At 43.2% G+C, this 18,842-nt stretch overlaps 1 protein-coding gene across 1 annotated transcript in view; it reads right to left on the reverse strand.

Moving 5' to 3' along the window:
• The window catches only part of Rxfp2 (relaxin family peptide receptor 2), a 62,539-nt gene that overhangs the window by 25,837 nt on the left and 17,860 nt on the right, over positions 1-18,842 (reverse strand). Inside the window, exons 3-10 of the mRNA XM_076923847.1 lie at positions 18,188-18,265; positions 13,603-13,708; positions 12,657-12,728; positions 7,361-7,432; positions 6,576-6,647; positions 4,461-4,532; positions 3,068-3,139; positions 600-671 (exon numbers count right to left, since the gene is read on the reverse strand). Coding sequence (XP_076779962.1) covers positions 600-671; positions 3,068-3,139; positions 4,461-4,532; positions 6,576-6,647; positions 7,361-7,432; positions 12,657-12,728; positions 13,603-13,708; positions 18,188-18,265 — 616 coding nt within the window. The remainder of the gene's footprint in view (positions 1-599; positions 672-3,067; positions 3,140-4,460; positions 4,533-6,575; positions 6,648-7,360; positions 7,433-12,656; positions 12,729-13,602; positions 13,709-18,187; positions 18,266-18,842) is intronic.

Raw genomic sequence — 18,842 nt, forward strand, 5'->3', positions numbered from 1 at the left:
GTTTGTAACCAGAGCCAAGCAAAACTTTGCTTCTGAGGATACCCTCGTCCCTCAGGAAGCACTGCTGGGAGCAGTTCCAGGCACCGAGGGTGGTCTGTGAAGTTAGGTCTTGTTTGGTTTCTGGTCATTCTTAAAACTGTCTTTTAAAAACTTTTCTTTTCCCTTACCTTTCTCTGGTCACCTGTGCAATCAACAAGCATTGTTGAGTGGCTGCTATCCCCAGAAAACTCCAATTACCAGAAACACAAACTAGTTGTTTCTTAGCACAGGAATGCCCAGGGTGCCGATTGGTCAATTCATCTGCTCTCCCCGCCCCCAGAACCGGCACAAACAGCAATCGGTCAGTCAAGAATCTGTGGCCAATTGGAATGCAGTAAACTGCTCCCTAGCTTCTGGTACACAGACCCAATTGATGAGTCTAGCCACTTTGCAGTAAAGGATTTCATTTCACGGTAAATAAACACATCATTCTTTGCCCTTTTTCACTATTGAACATTCACATCAGGGCTGGAAACAAAGCAGTACTTTGAAATCAGGCTCAGCCTTTTTCTCGATTCTCCCAATCTACAGGCCTCTCGTACTGGTCTACGGGTACTTACAGAACTGTGAGCGAGTCGCACGTTAGGAAGGTGGAGTTCGAAACGTACTTTATCCTGTTGTTTGCCAGATCTCTGAAAGCCACAGAGGGAAAACACTTCAAACACCTTTGTATAAATCATCGGCTAATGGATGCTTTTTGTTGGTACAACAGTTCTGAACGTTATCTCTCCTTCATTCTATTTCATTTGGGGCATCTTTCCTAATGTTTGTGGGCTTTCTATAACTTATATGGTTTCTGTTTTCTTCCCAACTAATGATAAAACAACAACAACAATAACAATAAACCTAAGGGTAGGGCAATTAGATATTTGGGGCGGAAATGTCTTTCTCTGCTGGGCACCATGCTGTTAGCTCTACTTGGTGGTTTGAATGAGTCTCAGTCATTTGAATACTTGGTACCAGTTGGTGGCTCTTTGGGGAGGACTAGGAGGTGTGATCTTGCTGCAGGAAGTGTGTCACTGAGGGTAGGTTGGGTATTGAGGTTTCAAAAGACTGTTGCCACTTAGAGTGTGTACTCTGCTTCCTGTTTGGGGTTTTAGATGTGAGCTCTCTGCCGTTGCTCTGGCCACCTGCTGCCTGCCATCTCCACGCTGGCACCATAGCCTCTAACCCTCTGGAAATGTAAGGACGGGACAAACTCTCCTATTAAGTCGCCTTGGTGACAGTAAATATATATTACCACAGCGATGTAAAAGACAAAGACACTATACTATATGCTGGATTTCATCATCAACCACCCTCCCTTGGGCTGGTACTGCTCCATTGTCTATAAAGCATTCCTGCAGGGGTGGTATCGTTATGCCCCGTTCAACACATGAGTCAGGCCTCTGAGAGGCTTCGGGGTTTCATTTCCAGCTGGCTCAGTAAGTGTCAGAACAGTCTTTCCCCATCAGATCTTTCTGAATCCAAAGCCCAGACACTTATGTGTCCTGTGGCGGTCTGGACCATTGCCTCACCATCTGCCCCATGCCAGTCAATATTGTGGTGAAGGGGAAGCTCAAGCCAACGTTGTCTCGCACAGACTGCTCGCACAGACTTAGGACATAAATCTGTGTGATATCAAAGACATAGGTCTTTTCTACATGGCCTTCCACGGGGATGCTGGTGCCCGGTATAGCACACCTCTGAGTGTGGCAGGGATGCAGCTCCAGAGTTGGGGAACTTTCTAGAAGTGTAGACCCCAGGATCCCCAGCCGACCTGCTGGATCAGATGTTCCTCTTAGCATGTCCTCCTCTTTGAGCTGCTCAGAAATGTCCTGAGAACTCCAAAGAGCGCTAGTGGGGGACACTGCTTTCTGCCAGCTGGATCCTTGGCACAGCTGGCATCCTACACACTCTGGGGATGGCCTCTAGAACCTCTGGAATTCTCATTTTTAGCAGTGTAGTGAGGCAGGGGGTGGGAAAAAGCAAACTTTTAAACTAGTTTTTCTAATATTCTGCTCTGTGTCTCTGTCTCTGTCTGTCTCTCATCTAACTATGTAGACTAGGCTGGCCTCAAACTCACAGAGATCCACCTTCCTCTGCACCCTGAGTGTTAGGATTAAAGGTGTGCACCACCGTTTCTGGTCTTTCTCTTTCTGAGGCAGAGCCTCGTTATGCAACCCAGTTGCTTAGGCTTCATCCCTGAGATTTGCCTGCCCCTTCTCTTTTCTGTTTCCCAGTATGTAAATGAATCTGTTCAATTCCTAAGTATTTTTTTTTTTAAAGAATTTATTTATTTATTTTGTGTAAGTACACTGTAGCTGTCTTCAGACACCCATATGAGGGCATCAAATCTCATTATGGATGGTTGTGAGCCACCATGTGGTTGCTGGGATTTGAACTCATGACCTCTGGAAGAACAGTCAGTGCTCTTAACCACTGAGCCATCTCACCAGCCCATTCCTAAGTATTTTTAAGACTAGGTCTTATGGAGTTGAGGTTGGCCTCAGACTCTGTAGCTGAGAGTGGCCTTAAACTTGTGACCCCTCTACAGATTCCCTGGAATTGGAGTTAGAGTTGCAGATAGCTGTGAGCTGCTCTGTGGCTGCTGGGACTTGAACCCATGACCTCCCAAAGAGCAGCCAGTGCTCTTAACCACTGCCCCATCTATCCAGCCCTTCTTTTGTTTTCTTTTTGAGACAGAGAATTCACTCTGTAACCCAGGCCTGGCTTAAACTCTCCATCCACCTCCCTCAACCTCCAATGCAGTGTTCCAGCTATTCTCAAAAGATACTTTACTATTTTATTTCACACGGTTATGTAGGGTCATGTCTCTGCAAGTGTATAATGCACATTGGCCACACCCTGCCCAATTCCCTGCTACCCTTCCCTCTCCTCAAAAGATCTTTAAAATCGGGAAGTAACCATTAGATTTTGGTTTGGGAGAGACACCCTAGATAAATTTTAAAGACAATTCTGCATTGAATTCATGGTTACCCTCCTCAATCCCAGCATAGAACAAACTCAATCCCTAATGAATACTCACACCCAGTTGAGTTGAGGCATCTGGGCACACAACCTTTGAGGAAGAGCCTCGAGCCGGTTACTCACCATGGACCTTCACACAGAGAGAATGGCAGTTAGACACAAAATGATTAAGCTACATTAATGAGAGGAGTTTTACTCTTCCACAGTTTGGAAGATTGTCTGCTATAATCGATATATCAGGATGAAGTTTTCGTATATAACTACGCCTTTACACATAGTGCTTGGGTGTGTGTACGGCAAGCACTAAGCTGCCGCCATCCAGTGGCTGTGTGTGTGGTGTGTACATCCTAAGACAAGGATTCCTCAGCCGTATTTTATGATGTAAAACTAAAGCAAGTCGCAGGCAATAACTGAGGCTCATGATTGTTCCCCTTGTGTGCTGCAAGCTCATAATGATTTCCATCGCCATTAGCTCTTGAGATGTTTTCTCAGGATGCATTAATCGTTTATAGCATTGAAGAGCCACACTGGAAACCACATTAAACGGAAGATGTGACAGCAAGGGGAACTATCAAAAGCAAACAGATCATGAGCATGCTAAGATACATGGTTAACTTGTGATGCTGTACTGTAAGATACACGATTAACTTGTGATGCCGCAGTCCCTGTGATAAATGGACCAGCCAGAGTGGATGCTGCATCATCCACCGTAAAGGAACATGGCAACCCCTGGCACCAGTTATTCTAGGATATTAACAATGGAAGCACAAGTAGGAAATCAGATCCGTCAGTGGGCAAAATTTGGAATTTTCATTGGCTGTCACTGGGCAAAAGCACATTTTCCTCTAGTGAGAATGGAGTTGGAGGCTGGAGAGATGGCTCAGTGGTTAGGAGCACTGGCTGCTTTTGCAGAGGACCCTGCTGCAGTTGGCAGCTCACAAAGGACCATAACTCTAGTCCCAGGGGATTTTCTGCCCTCTTCTGGCCTCTGTGGGCACCACACGCATGTGGTGCACAAACAAGCAGGCAAGCAAGAAACACTTGTGCACAAGAAATAAAAATAACAAAGCTTTTAAAAATGGAGTTGGAACTGGTGCTCCTATGAGATCCTTTTATACTTTGTTCAGTTTAACTAGGATTTCAGGAAATAAAAGCAAACCTTGGTTCAACCACTGCAAATAAAAACATGGCTGTTCCTTTAGGAAATGAGAGAAGATGAACAACATCGAGCAGCAAGCTTAAGATACATATCATAATCGGTCCAGCCATTGCCTTTGACTTAGCAACAGTAACTATGGCCTGAAGTTCAGCAAAGATGGGTTTGATGGATTTCTTTTAAGGCATTTTCTTTAAGGCTTCTCTTTCATAGATAGATATGCTGAGAGTGAGGGGGGAGGGGAGGAGAGGGACGAAGAGGGAGGCAAGGAGGGGGAGGGAAGAAGGGTACTTACAAGAAAAACAAGGAGTTTAATCCCATAAAGGACCTCTGTGAGATTCTGGTGATCGGGTTGTCATCTAAAATTCTGAAAAAACACATCAAAATGTTTCCAATGTTAGCGATATTTCTGAAAGAAACCCAGGAAAAATATAAAAGGTCCACGAGAAACAGACTCCCAGCACCTAATCAATTCCTTCCCCATGGGACACAGGTATCTTTTCCTTGATTCTAGGATGGGATTCCTCCAACTTCCTCCAGGACTTCTCTCAGCACATGTCAAGTTGGACCTGATCTCTCTCTCTCTCTCTCTCTCTCTCTCTCTCTCTCTCTCTCTCTCTCTCTGCCTGCCAAACACTTCCTAACTGAAATGGGCTCCATAAACGCCCTGAGCTGCCAGTTGGTTAAATGAAGGGGGGAATGAACACCCCCCCCGACACACACGCACAATAATGTAACAGCTATGAAGTGTTCGTCTCTGAAGGGAATTGTATATCTCCATCACAGAGAAGAAATACACATGGTTGAAGAGACTAATGTATTGAACCAGATTTAAGCATCACCCAGTGTTTGCATGTGTTGGAACTTCACACAGTGACTGCTAGTATAAACAATTTTCAGGCTTTTATATATCAGAAAAAATTTAAAATGTACTTCCTTAATGACTGGCTAGATAGGTCATCTTTTTCACATGCTAATTTTTCTATTTCCAAAAATAAAAAAGATGATTTTTTTTTTACTTGCAATGGGCATGCCCATCCCCTCCTCCCATCCCATGCAGTCCCTCCTCCCCCTTCCCTACCTATGCAAACTTTGTATCCTTTTTTATTTTTAAATCCTATGGGTCCAGTATGTGCTACCCATATACTCTGGTGTGGGACCGTCCGATGGAGCATGGTTCTCCTACCAACAGCCACACCCTTAGAGAAAACTGGTTCTCCCTCTCCTAACAGCTATCAGTTGCCAGTAGCTCCTCAGTGGGGGTGGGGATTCATGCCTGCCTCCCCCTCCATGCCCCTCCCCTTTTCATTTTCTTTCCTTGCTCAAACTTTTCCTTTCCATGGGAATACGTATTTTGAGGACTTGCGTGGCATCATGAATAAATCACCAACAGGCAGGTGTGACCCTTTAACAGATGCTGTCTGTTAAAGGGCTTCAAAGAGTAAAATATAGTATAATTCTTAGAAAAAAATCACATTTTAAAAATTTATTTTTGTTTTATGGTTATGGGTGTTTTTGCCTGGATGCACAGTCTTTGCATTATGTGCGTGTCTGGTACCCACAGAGGCTGGTCATGTGACAATGCCCAGAGCATTCCTTGAAAAGAAGGAGTCACTGAGACAGAGGCCTGGGAGGATAAGGAAGTTGGTTGGAACATTAGCCAGGCGATTGTGCTCACACTAGGACTAGATGAAGCTGAAGCCCTGGACTTTCTACCAGCCAGGCCAATTTGCAGCTGCTGAGCAAGGCAACAGAGAGCCTTCTATAGCCCTTCACTTAGTGAGCCAAGAAAAATATTAACAGCTGCTGAGAGATGCCTGGAGATGGAGCTGTTGGCTCAAGGGGAAATGTCAGGTGGTATTAGATTCTCAAACTTTTCTCTGGCTGCCCTGGGGACCAGAGCAAGCCCCAGACCTTTGTTTCTTAACACAGAGGTTTCTAACGGAGGGGAGTTCTTCCCTCTCAGGGGCACATGACAACGTTGGCGATATTTTTTCTGTTGTCACAACACTTAAGAGAAGTTGCATTGCTATCACGGGGTGAGCAGAGGCCTCCTGCAATGCAGGGGGCACCCTGTCTTCTCTGGAGCAAAGAATTAAATACGTCAAGATGTCAGTACTGCTGGGGTCAAGGACTTTCTGTTCTTGGTGACACTGGATGGCTGCCTGGCTTGGCCAGGCTATCATTGGGTGCTGAGGCTCCCCTGTAGTAACATGGCCAGATTCCTGTTTCATCCAACCATCACCTGACCTACCCATGTCTCTGAATTGCTTGGGCAAGATGCTCCGGATTATATATGAGTCAGAAAATAATAAACCAGCGACATCCCAGCCTGGAAACTACCCAAGCACTGTTGTAAGTCACTAAGACTATGACCATTTGTAGGAAGGAGAAAAGCCAAGATACTTACAGCCAAGTGAGCTGATGCAAGTCTTTGAATATCCCAGGCCTGAGAGAGGTAATGCAGTTATGGCTGAGATACCTACAAACAGTACGGGTGAGTTCATTAGGCAGACCCCACACTCCAGACAGCCACATTCAATTAGACCGATGGGATTTTGTAATCTGAATATCTGCTTCTTCAAGCATGTTCTGAATGAGCAGAAGCAGAGGCAGGAGGTGGGGGAAGGGATGGTGGGAGACGGGGTTGGAGGGGGATGACTATGAAGCACCCAGAACTACAAGCCCAGACTGGGTTTGACCAGGGTGAGCAATACGGCCAAGAACGAGATTGGGGGATGGTACATTAGGTTGGTGTAGAAAGAAAGACAACGGAACATGCAGAGCAATTCTTTTGTCCTTTTTTGGTTATATTCTTGGTACGTTACTATTTTAAGATGTATATATTTAGTGAGCAATGGTGGGGGGGGGGCATAAAATACCAAGATGTGCTGTGGAAGTGGTTTATCAGCAAGATGACAATATTAACCTTGGATAATATTGTTCAAAGAGAATATAGGTATTTTTTTTATTTTGTTGGCACAGTAGATCAAACCTGAGACCTCACATCTCACATTAGGCAAATGCTCTGAGCTACACCTCAAACCCTAATATGATTACCTTGTAGTCTTCTAAGATTTCTTCTGTTTCTCTGCACCCCTTGGTTCAGCATGGAGCCCCACCCCCACCTGAGTCTACCTTTGCAGTCTTTTCTCCAAAAGATACCCATGGGATAGTGATGGAGGAGTGACTCACAGTATTTGTAGATGATGTAATCCAAGGAACGCTCTCCTGGAGATGTGCGTGATGCAGTTGTGCTGAAGATATCTGCAGGAGCGAGACAGGAATGCCAGGTGATTACAGTGTACGGGCTTTTTAAGCGTAATTTGTGTAATGAGCAATTTTGCTTTTTTCCCCCTAAAGGCACTGGGTGAAACTGGATGAAGCAAGACAAGGCATGCAGTGAAGACAGGCCATCTGTGATCTGTACCACTGAAGTCTCCTGTGGGCTGTGTATGTGTGTTAAAACTAGTCTTCTTTTATTCAGGCAGGAACTCCAGCAAGCGTCCTTTCTAGCTTGAAGTAGCTGCTGGCCATGAGAGACCAAGCAGCCTTTCTGCAGAATGTTAGCGCCATGCTTTAGTTCCTCATTTACCTTCATTGTGTTCGCATGGACAAAAGAAGAGCCCTTTGAGTCTTTTCTAGATGTAAGACAAGAAGCAAGTGAATCATCCATGTGCTCAGGGTTCGAGCTGCTGCTGAACCAGGGCTCTTATGCTCTGTCAACGTTCAGGCAAGAGTTCAACCTGAGTCACGGCAACTTGAAAATACAGAATTGTTTCAATAATAGCAGGACTGGGGGATCTGTGGGAAGAACACATACTTCCTGCCCTCATTATGCCATAGGAAGTCAGCCCTGAATCTGTATTTTCTAAAGCCAGCCTGGGCAGGAAACAGCCATGCTGACATTAGTGATGACTACATAAGTAGGTCTTGTTTTTGTGTGGTGTGTGTGTGTGTGTGTGTGCCTGTGTGTATCTCTGTCTGTGTGTATGTGTGTCTGTGTGTGTATGTGTTTGTGTGTTTGTATGTGTGTGTCTGTCTGTCTGACTGTCTGTGTGTATGTGTGTCTGTCTTTGTGTGTCTGTGTGTATCTCTCTGTGTGTCTGTGTATCTGTGTGTGTCTGTCTATGTGTTTGTGTGTATGTGTGTCTGTCTGTGTGTGTGTATGTGTGTGTTATGCTGAGGACTGAACCCAGCCCCTCATGCAGGCTAAGCAACCATTTTACTACTGAGCTACACTGCCAGCCCCTACATAATCTACTTTGCTTTGATGTCTCTCATTTCCGTTTGTATCGATGTTTACAATATGGCACAAGGCTGTGCTAACTGTTACAGCGTTTTACTACAAAAGCATGGGCAGAACATGAGTGTATTTGCTGTCTAACTAGACTTTGAATTTCATTCTACTGCAGTTATTCCCTGTCAGAGTTTCCCAGCCTTTCCTTAGAGCCATGAGTGTGTTGTTGCAAAAGTAACAGGAGTTGAACATCCTTATACCCCAAGGCATCAGAGGAAGAAGCCAAGACCAACTTCTAGTTTATTATCCATCCTCACTACAAAAACAGTCATATTTCATGCATACATCCATGTGGAGAGTGGTGCTGATACAGGGCATTTGCATTACACCTGTGCACATGTACAAAGCACCAATTCCAGTCCTGCAAAGGAAACTTGAGAGGAAGTATGAGCTCATGTTTCCTGACTCCTCCCTCTGACCTCAAACGCTTGCTTCTTGCACTGTCTGTGAGGAGATGCTTCACAGTGCAGCAGAAACCCATCTTTGGGTTTAAGATTCTACTCTGCATAATATAGACAGACAGACAGACAGACAGACAGACAGACATCGGTATCTGTCAGAACACCAGAGGAATGTCTAGACAGAATGAAAGAGAATGTGGTGATTTGGATAGCAATGCAAAGAAAAACAAAACAACTCAAAGGAATATGATATGTCAGTAAAGAGGCCCACTGAAATTTCTCTTAAATAAAATAAAATAAAATAAATAAAATCCACTCCCCAGCTAGGCCAGTTCCATTTTATTTGGGATTTTTTTTTTTTTTTTAATCCGAGGGGTGACACATGCTTTTCCTACTTGGTGAAGAGATGGGTTCAATCGCAAACTGGGAGTCCAACCTTCTGCTTTCATATTAGAAGTCAAAGGAGAGAAACGTTCAAACCCAGCATCTGTCTGATTCCCTGGCCACCCACAGCCAGTTTACTCTCCCCAACATTACTTAAGATTCCAGTTCCTTAAATAATGGAGAGCCGCTAGTCTGAGCGTTAGCTGTTGGCTGTCACTGTGGAGGGGAGACTGAGTTTCAGGTCTCAAGTCTCAGGCTTAGACTACAGAACTTAAGCTCTCTCCCTGGTGTCTACCTCCTTTTTCCAGAAGAGCCATTTAAAGAATGTGAGAAGGGAAACATGACGATTTGGCAGGCAGCACCTCATTCTATTTCAAACTGAGACACGAGTCTGTTAAATGTGTGTCACACTGAGTGGCTTGCCTAAGAACAGCTTCCTGGATCACGGATCTCTGGTCTTACACGTTTCAAGCGGAGCCCCAACGACTTGTGTACCAAACCAAAGCAAATAAATGCTTTAATGACACGCACGTTCATGGGATATTTTTAAATGTGACAGGATGTACGTCGGAGCCAGGCAGGCATGTTTAATTATGTTTCATTGCCAATGATTGATTGCATTTAATAAGAACTGAGGTCAAGGAGAAATACCTAATTTTTTATAAGGCTACTTTACAACGAGGGGGAGAGTGGCTCTTGGTTTCCATGGAAGCGATGACAAAGCATACAGCTGACCCCATAAATTGTATTTTATTTCTCTGTAAGGTCATCTCAAACTACTTTTTCAACTTTAGAAAATCCTTGCATCTTAAGAGATTATTAAGATAACAAAATTGATCCACAGTAAAAGAAAATTTATATTTATTGAGCAATGCTTATTCATCTAGCAATTAAAATTAAATTTTGATGTAAGGTATTTTTTTTTCTCTCAATGTCAGAATGACCGAGACTGCACCATGAGGATTTAGAAGGGTCTAGACTGGAGATTTAGTGGACAGGAAGTTCTGTGCTGTCTGAGGGTCACACACTGTCAGCAAGGAGGGCTAGCCTCTACTTTTTGGGCCTCAATTACACAACTGTTTCCACCTTCTTCCTTCCTGTGGATATCAGCTACCCAAAGTAGGGATGTGGTCGAAGAGACTTGGTGTCCTTCCTCATTAGAGATGTCCAATGCCAGGTCTCCTGTTTGAATGCTAATGATCTTTCTTCCTCCACAGACGCCCATCTTTCTTTCCAGACAGAAAGCACAGGATGGAATCGTACTCAGGGCAGGACAGGACATCTCAGTAGAAACTCTGGGATGTGCTGACAAATTCTCTCCATCCCTCGGTTTTCATTACAACAGCTTAAGTACTATTGGGTTCGGTAGAATCCCTGGCCTCTGCTGGTGATTTCTCTACTACTGAATCACAGGTCTTGACTGAGTCCTTTAACTTTTGTACACTGGCTGACTCATGTCTAACATGGTCTAATTAGGAATTCTTACAACTTCTGTGGCACCTGATGATAGCATTTGTTAGAGTTGGCTCCTTCATGTCTCCCCAAGGCTTATGTGTTAAAGGCTTGGATCTCATCTTGGTGCTGTTGTGAAGGGCGCAAACTTCAAGAGATGAAACCAGAGAGAGTTTTTCACCCAGCTTCTCTCTCCTCCTTATTCTTATTTGTTTCCTAGTAAGGAGGTTTGGACCTTTGTCTCACTACATGACAGGGCTTATCTATCCTGCACCAAAACCTCTGAAACTTTGATCAAAGGAAGGTAATTTGTAACAGCAACAGAAAGCTGACTCATTATTTAAACACAGATTATAAAACAAAACTCTTGCCATTCTTTCTGTGACTGCTGTTATGTTTCTTCTCTGGTAGCTATCCTATATGCAGGGCAAGAACAGTATTGAGTGACTGAAGGAACATGTGACTTTAGGAGTTACTAAGGTTTGGAAGCATTGTGGGTAGGATTTCCTCTCTAGTGAACTCGTGTAGCCTATGGCTAATATGTAGCGAGGCTAGTGTGTCAGGACACTATGACCACATACTCTAGGACGGAGCAGAAGGCACTGACTGCATCATCTGATACTGCGCAGATGATAACCAGATCAGGTAAGATGATAATGTACACCCACACACAGCTCTGCTAAGTGGAATTCCTCCAGGGGCTTCTTTTCTTGTTTACGAGTACCCATCTTTAACTTCATGAACATGGCGTCACTGACAGTATTTCCAGAGACTTTCCTTTTATGCTAGGTGTTGAAGGATAAAAGAAATAAATATTTCTGCCAAGGATTCAGCGTGTGAAGCATTCCTTTGTTGGTATTAGAATCTAGACTATTGGTCTTCTTGGCAGATATAGCATCATCAGAGCCCCAGAGAAACTCATCTTGGAAGGACTGATAGACAATCACCCAAGCTATGAACCTGTAAGTTTTATACCCGCAAATATCGATAGGAGGCATCATGCTGACCTATCTAATATGACTAAACACTACAGTGTGAAGATTATGAAGTGGGTTAATGAGGGGCTGGAGAGATGGCTCAGTGATTAAGAGCACTGGCTGCTCTTCCAGAGGATTCATGTTCAGTTCCCAGCACCCACACCATGTGTAACTCTAGTCCCAGGAACTCTGATGCCCTCTTCTGCCCTCTGTGGGAACTGCATGCATGTGGTACATACAGATCTGGCAGGTAAGACTCACACCCACAAAATGAAAAATAAATAGCCTCCTTTAAAAAAGCAAGGTGAAGATTATGGATTGCTTTGTGAGGAAGGAATGAAGCATTTGGGTCATATCAAGTGACAGTTTGTCACTCATCATTGCTCTCTCACAGAGACCACCTACCAGTTCCAGGTCCTAGTTGTTAGCATGTGGTCTTTTTCTTTCTCATTAAATACTAATTATTTATATGCTAGTTATTGATGTGCTCTCTCCTTAAATATACTACTATCATTGTTGTTGTCATCACCACCACCACCACCATCATCATCATCATGTCTTTAACCCTATTATTCTGGGACACAGGCTGTATGCTGTCATTACATGTTTTAAACACGATGATTATTCTTGCCTAATCTTTCACTCTTTTTCTAAATTAAAAATTAGATTCAGCTTCTCTGGTCCTGCAGTGTTACTCTCTAATAGTATTAAAGGAAAGACTTGAGGCTCGATGTCGAGATGGTTTACCTGAAGCCCCAGTCAATCCTCTGAAGATGGTTAAGTGAAACTGCGCTCTAAACTATGAAATGAAAATGAAGCCCCCTTTCTGGTGCTTTACCTTGTAAGCTTAAGTTTAGAACCAGAGTTAGCGATACATGTGAAAGCTACTCAAACTCAATTCTGTTCTCTGATCAAAAGCATCTTAAAATGTCACAAGAGCTTAAAACACCATAAATGTACCCTTTGCAGTTACTCACATCTTTCTGAGTTCTGTGTATTTGCTGAAAACCTTGACTGGAAGTCTGTGAATTTTGTTTTTCTTAAGAGATCTGAAATAAAAATCAAAACACTTTTTTTTTTTTTGATACTTTAAGGCAAGCCCACGATGTAACCCAGGCTAGCCCAGACTTTTCATGATCTGTATCCTCTCGCCTTAGACCATTAGTGCTATAGACTAGATATGGGTGTGATGAGTTCACTTTTTCTCTTTTATCTCTGAATAAGACAACAAGACATAAGAACAAGTAGAAGTCAACCCAGAGGAAGATCCCAGCCATCTCAGACATGCCCAGTGAGGTCATGACTACAGATCCATGAGGGCCTTAAATTTCTTTCTGCAAAATTCAGGAAAGTTTGCATGATCTACAACAGCCAGCTTCATAGATCTTTCTATCTTTGCACTCTTGATGGATTATCAGTTTTACAAATGAGATGACATAGCCTGCTCCTTTTCCTCAGCTGGCGCATAGGAGAAACTGCATGAAAGTCAGAGAATACTGGAAAAGCACTCCAGGCCATAGACATCATGAGGTAAATGTTAACTAGGCTCCTCCTGAGGAGGAAGCATATCAACCTTATTGGTGACTAGTTTTAGAAGAAGTTCTAGGGGTTGGTGACATCCCTCAGTGCTGAAGAGCACAGGCTGCTCTTGAAGAGGACCCAGGTTTGATTCCCAACATCTACATGGTGGCTCACAGCCATCTGTAACTCCAGTTTCTCTGATGCCCTCTTCTGGCCTCTATGGGTACTGCACACATGTGGTGTACATACATCCATGCAGGCAACATTCATATACATAAAATACAAATAAATACATCTTTTAAAAAGTAAATTATTTGTTCATTTTATTATTTATAATTTTTACTATAGCACTACAGAGTTTTCTGTGGTTTTATAAGGTACAAATATCTTGTTTTTACTCACAGTAATGTTACGTTGCTGGAAACCTTTGGCACAGCTTTTAAGTCGGCCTTTACACATTCCAGTTCATTTTCTCTGCAGTAACAGTGCTGTGGATACTGGCCGAGAACTGGGGAGAAAAGACAAAAAAAAATCGTATTAGAAAAAATAGCTTATTTATGACAGCAACTAACATTATTCTCTTTTCATCAACTGCATAGCAACTTATACCTATTAATGGATCCACTGAACCCTTCATAAAAGCAAGTAAGAATTCTCTCCAGATCAGATACAGACCAATGATGTGTTAATCATCTCTAGCTCCTGTAGTCATCTCAGAAACATTTATCAGGTAAGCAGAAAAAAAAAAGCCCACAGGCTTAAAACAAATAATATCAGACCATGTACTAAAACGGGATTAAGTTCTTCTGTTCAATGAAAAGCATCATATGTTTGAGTAAATCTCCATGGTGATGACTTCCTATGTCATGAGTCACACATGATAGAGGAGCAGAGAAAGACAGAGAGGATTTCTATGGAATCTTTACTTTCTCTGCCGACCCTATGGATATTTGATGCAGTAAAGGAAGTGGAAGTTAATTTTTATTTATATCATTACTATAATTAATTAACGAACTGTTTAGACATAGGGTCCTGTTATATAGAACAGTACCTTCCGCCTTGACCCCCTGAGTGATGGTACTGAATACACGTGTGGTGGTGTGGGCCCAGCCTACTATCATCCACTGAACTGCAAGTATAAATTTCTTCTAATTGCTCATCCTTTTTTTTCTATCACATCTAAAGTGAATTTATCTGCATACTGGCAGCAAATCCACCAGAGCGATTACTGAATTCCCACTTAACTGCAAAAAAATGCCTTCAGTGTAAAACGTTTTGGATGATATTATGCAGTGTACATGATAATTAGCTCATCCCAATAAAGATAACGCTAATATGTTTTGTTTAATGTTTATCGACATCAAGAATATTATGGATGTATTATTAGATTGAAGATTGGTCAGAAAGTACTTGCCAACAACAGACTTTCATGTGGTGAAGCTGGGTATGCTGCCTAAAGCCGAAACCTGGTGAGACTCAGTGATTCAAGCAGAGATGGCTCAGTGGTTAGAGCACTGGCCATTCTTGCAGAGAACCTGGGTTCAGTTCCCAGCACCCACATGGTGGCTCACAACCATTTGTAACTCTATTTCTAAGGGATCTGATGCCCTCTTCTGGCCTTCTCAGGCACTAAGTATGCCTGCAGTGCATTCTTACACATGGAAACAAAATAAGCAAATTTTTAAGAAGGCAGAAATGTGGGCATTTCTTCAGCCTCCATATCGTGCAATGCAGTCAGGCCACCACCCTATGCTGTGGGTGGCCCTGAAAGGCCAGTCTCATCTCCTGCCACCTTAATCATCCCAAGACATTTCTTGGACTTGCCCTTTGTCCATACCGATGTCATGATAATCAGCACCAACTTCATTCTTCCCACTCAGTTGGCCCAGACCTGTTGGTTGTGGATCTGTCTTGTTCTGATGTAAGACTCTGTAGTGTCTCTCCCTGGCCTTTACCACTTAGGTGCCAGTAGCTACCCACCCCACCCACCCAGACTTCCCACAGTCACAGCAGACATGGTGTTCCTTTCTTCTCTCATGCATGGTCTGCCTCTGCAGGCGCCATTTTGGAACATCTGTTCCTGGTCCTCAGTGTTCCTTCTTTACTCTTAACAACTAAAGAACAAAAGCAGAGACCCAACCCAACCAAACACACACATTTTCCCTGGTGTGTGAAGTTAGCTCCAATGCAGTGTGTAAAGAAGGGGCTATTAGAATTTTGACTTTTGATTGCTTACTAATCTTGTCATTTTTTTAAAATTATATTTTTCTTTTTTTTGTTTTATTTTTTCAAGTAGTGAAAAGTGTTTTTTTTTAAAGTCTTAATAAGGCAAACTTTTACTCTTCACAAGAGCCAGCACACAGGGCAGGAAGTGAGCGTGGTCTTCATTCTCACACAGGTGACTGTCTTTTCCCCATGGGCGGGGTCCTGACCTCATGGTCTTTCACGATTGGCTAGTTTTTAAAAAATTGACATAAAGAAAACAAGAGGGTTGTCCACTTAAACTCAAGAATGTAGCGGGGCCTTTGTGTAAACAAAAGATTCATAGGGTGTGTGGTGGGGCAGATAAGAAGATTTGAATTCCCTGTCAAATAGTTTTTACAATTCTTGGTAGAAAGAAGACTCATTTACTAGTGCTCACAAATTTCTTCTCTTTTTTTAAACATTTTTTTTCCTTTAACTTCTAAGATGTTGCTCACTCCTTCTTGGAGTAAGACGCTGCTGAGGGGTGAGCTATCTGTTTAGTAATAGCTGATAAGAAAGAAACCCGGTCAGGCCCCTGGGACAAAAATGAACTATTGCATCTACTGCGTGCTTTAAGGTGAGCGCTCTTCCTGTGGGTGGCCCCTTGGCCAGGAGATTGACCAGGCTCATCAGAATGTCAGGCCTGCACCAGGCCAGAGATTCTACTCTCTTGGTCAGAAGAAGTTTTCTCCTAACAGGCCTATGTGTGTGTGTGTGTGTGTGTGTGTGTGTGTGTGTGTGTGTGTATGCACCACATGCATTTAGTAGTGTAGAGGCCAGAAGGGGACATCAGACCCACTTAGAGGAGGCCGTGAGCCACCATGTTGGTGCTGAGAACTAAACCCAGGTCCTCTGCGAGAGCAGCCAGTGCTCTTAACCTTGAACAGCTCTACACAGCCCCAGACTGGCTTTGAACTCAGGATCCTCCTGCGTCAGACTCCAGATTTCAGGGGTTACTAGTGCATGCCACTCTATCTGGCATAATTTAACTTTTATACATTGTATATCCATGTATACACATATAAATAAGTTATAAACTAGTATAATAAAGTGCATACTACAGTCTTTCCCAAGTATGGGATGGGGATTGTTTTCAGGGGCCTTGTGGGTACCTAAATTTACAGATGCTCAAGACCCCTTTAAAAGTGCTTCAGTATTTGTGTAGATTCTTTAGAGATTTCTAGAGGCCTCATGACACTGATTACAGTATAAATTCTATTGACATAGTTGTTTCACTATTTATATATTTTACATTGTTATACGATTGTAGCAGTATGTAATGTAATATACATTAAGGATTAGTGATTGGGAAATTTTCTGTACAAGTTCAGCACAGATTCAGTTTTGGTCGGACTGTCTCTGATTTTGAGTTGGTTGGCTGCACAGTTGTGTAACCCTAGGGAAGTGCACTGACTATGCACTGGTGGATAGGGTTTCGTTCTTGCTGCTTATTTGCTTGTTTGTTTTTGAGTCAGTGGCTCACTCCGTGGCCCTGGTTAGAACTCGCACAGATTGCCTTCTTCTGCCTCCCAGGGTACTGGGATTAAAGATGTACAATGTTAGTATAGCACTTAATGTGTGCACATCACATATGTAAATTAAATTTATGTATTCTGACATATACCAGAGTATATGTACACACACACACACACACACACACACACACACACACACACACACTGACACACACACATATGCTCCAACTCTATAACAGTATGGGGGCCAACTTCTACAGTGTGTGCCCCAAACCCTCTTAATTAGAGCATGCTGCAGCCTCCTGAGTTCAGTCCTGTCCTCCTCTAGCTCAGGTTTGTAGCATCTCAGTGCACTTGTTTAAAGGCTTTGAGCAACCTGCACTGGACATCTCCCCACAGATCTTACTGGCCTTGCTTCTCTGCCAATCCGTTATCTCTTCTCTCTGCATCCAGCAACTTCGGTCACCTCGGTGCATTGCTTAGGAGAGTATTCCCATCCCTGGCAGAGCCCTCATTTCTTACAGTGGTCTTCCATGCCTCCCTGTGCAGCCTGGAATCACCACAGCTCAGTGAGAATGACTTTCTAGCTACGTATGATGTTTGTGAGACACCTTAATCATCACTGTCCTTTCTGTGTCTGAAACATAGTGTGAGCTGTTTAATGAAAAAAAAAAACAAAGGAAATGGAATCTTGACATTTGTCACAATTATTATCTGTGCATTCTCGTGACCCACATAGTAACACAAGGAGTGAGCATGCATAGACATGGGTCTATTCATCCTCCCCCACCCCAGGCCCACAGCAGACAGTAAAGTGGTTACCAGTGAAATGCAAAGACACGATATCGACCTTTTGAAGGTAGCTGAGCCACTACAGCAGTCCCCACTTACCCACAGGGGACATGTTCCAAGACGCCCAGTGGATGCTTGAAACCAGAGAAAAAGCCAAGTCTTGGACTGACTGATTCTCCTCTGCCTACTTATGCCTCTGGGACATTCATAAGCCAGGCCAGTGAGGTTAAGAGTGCCTGATAACTCCATAAAAAAATGACAACAGTATACCACGACAAACGCTATATGAACTTGGTCTGTCTGTCTCAAGGCACCTCTGCCGTCAGAACTGTTTTGGGACTGCAGTTGACTGCATACCGTTGCAGTGATTGACAGCAAAACCTTAGATAAGAGGGGGCTGCTGTTCCCAGAGAGATCCATGAGCCACAGTCAAGTTTTTGCAAAGCGGAAACCATCTTTGAACCGCCACCACTTACAGCACTCCTGTGTCAATGTCACTTTATTGACATTCCCATGGACTGTGCCAAATATGGTCGTCCATCCACTAGTGTCACCTGTGGGATGGTGAGTGATATGCGTCAGTTAGTCTGGAAATCAGATACCACACCACAAAACAAAAGTACAAAAGTTTCACAAAGAACAAAAGTTTCACAAGAACAAAACAAAACAAAAAAAATCCACTCAAACAACAGAATGAATGATTGATTCTTTTCACAAGGATTTCAAATGTGCGTTCCCCAGCATGTACAGTACCAATATTATTTTATGTGGTTATAAATGTTGTGATAAATAGTACCCGTTTCTAACACTGACATTTTGGATCTTTTGACCTGAATTTTGGGGATTTCCTAAGACCATTGACTCTGTATTTCATTCAGACACTTTGCCATGTGAAGATGGAAGGGATTTGTGAGATCGGGCTACCGAGTTCTGATAAAATTGAACCTTCCTTGTTTTGTTTCGGTGCTGGGGATTGAACCCAGGGCCTCATATGCTCTCAACACGGGCTACACCAGTCCTTGCCAAAATTTATTTTTGAATAAAGCAAAACCCAGAATGCCTTTTATTAAGACTGTGGAGTCCTATTGAGAGAAATAATAGTTACCTCCTTTTATCCTGTCGTAATGTCAA

This window comes from Arvicanthis niloticus, chromosome 24, assembly GCF_011762505.2.
Source record: "Arvicanthis niloticus isolate mArvNil1 chromosome 24, mArvNil1.pat.X, whole genome shotgun sequence".
NCBI lineage: Eukaryota > Metazoa > Chordata > Mammalia > Rodentia > Muridae > Arvicanthis > Arvicanthis niloticus.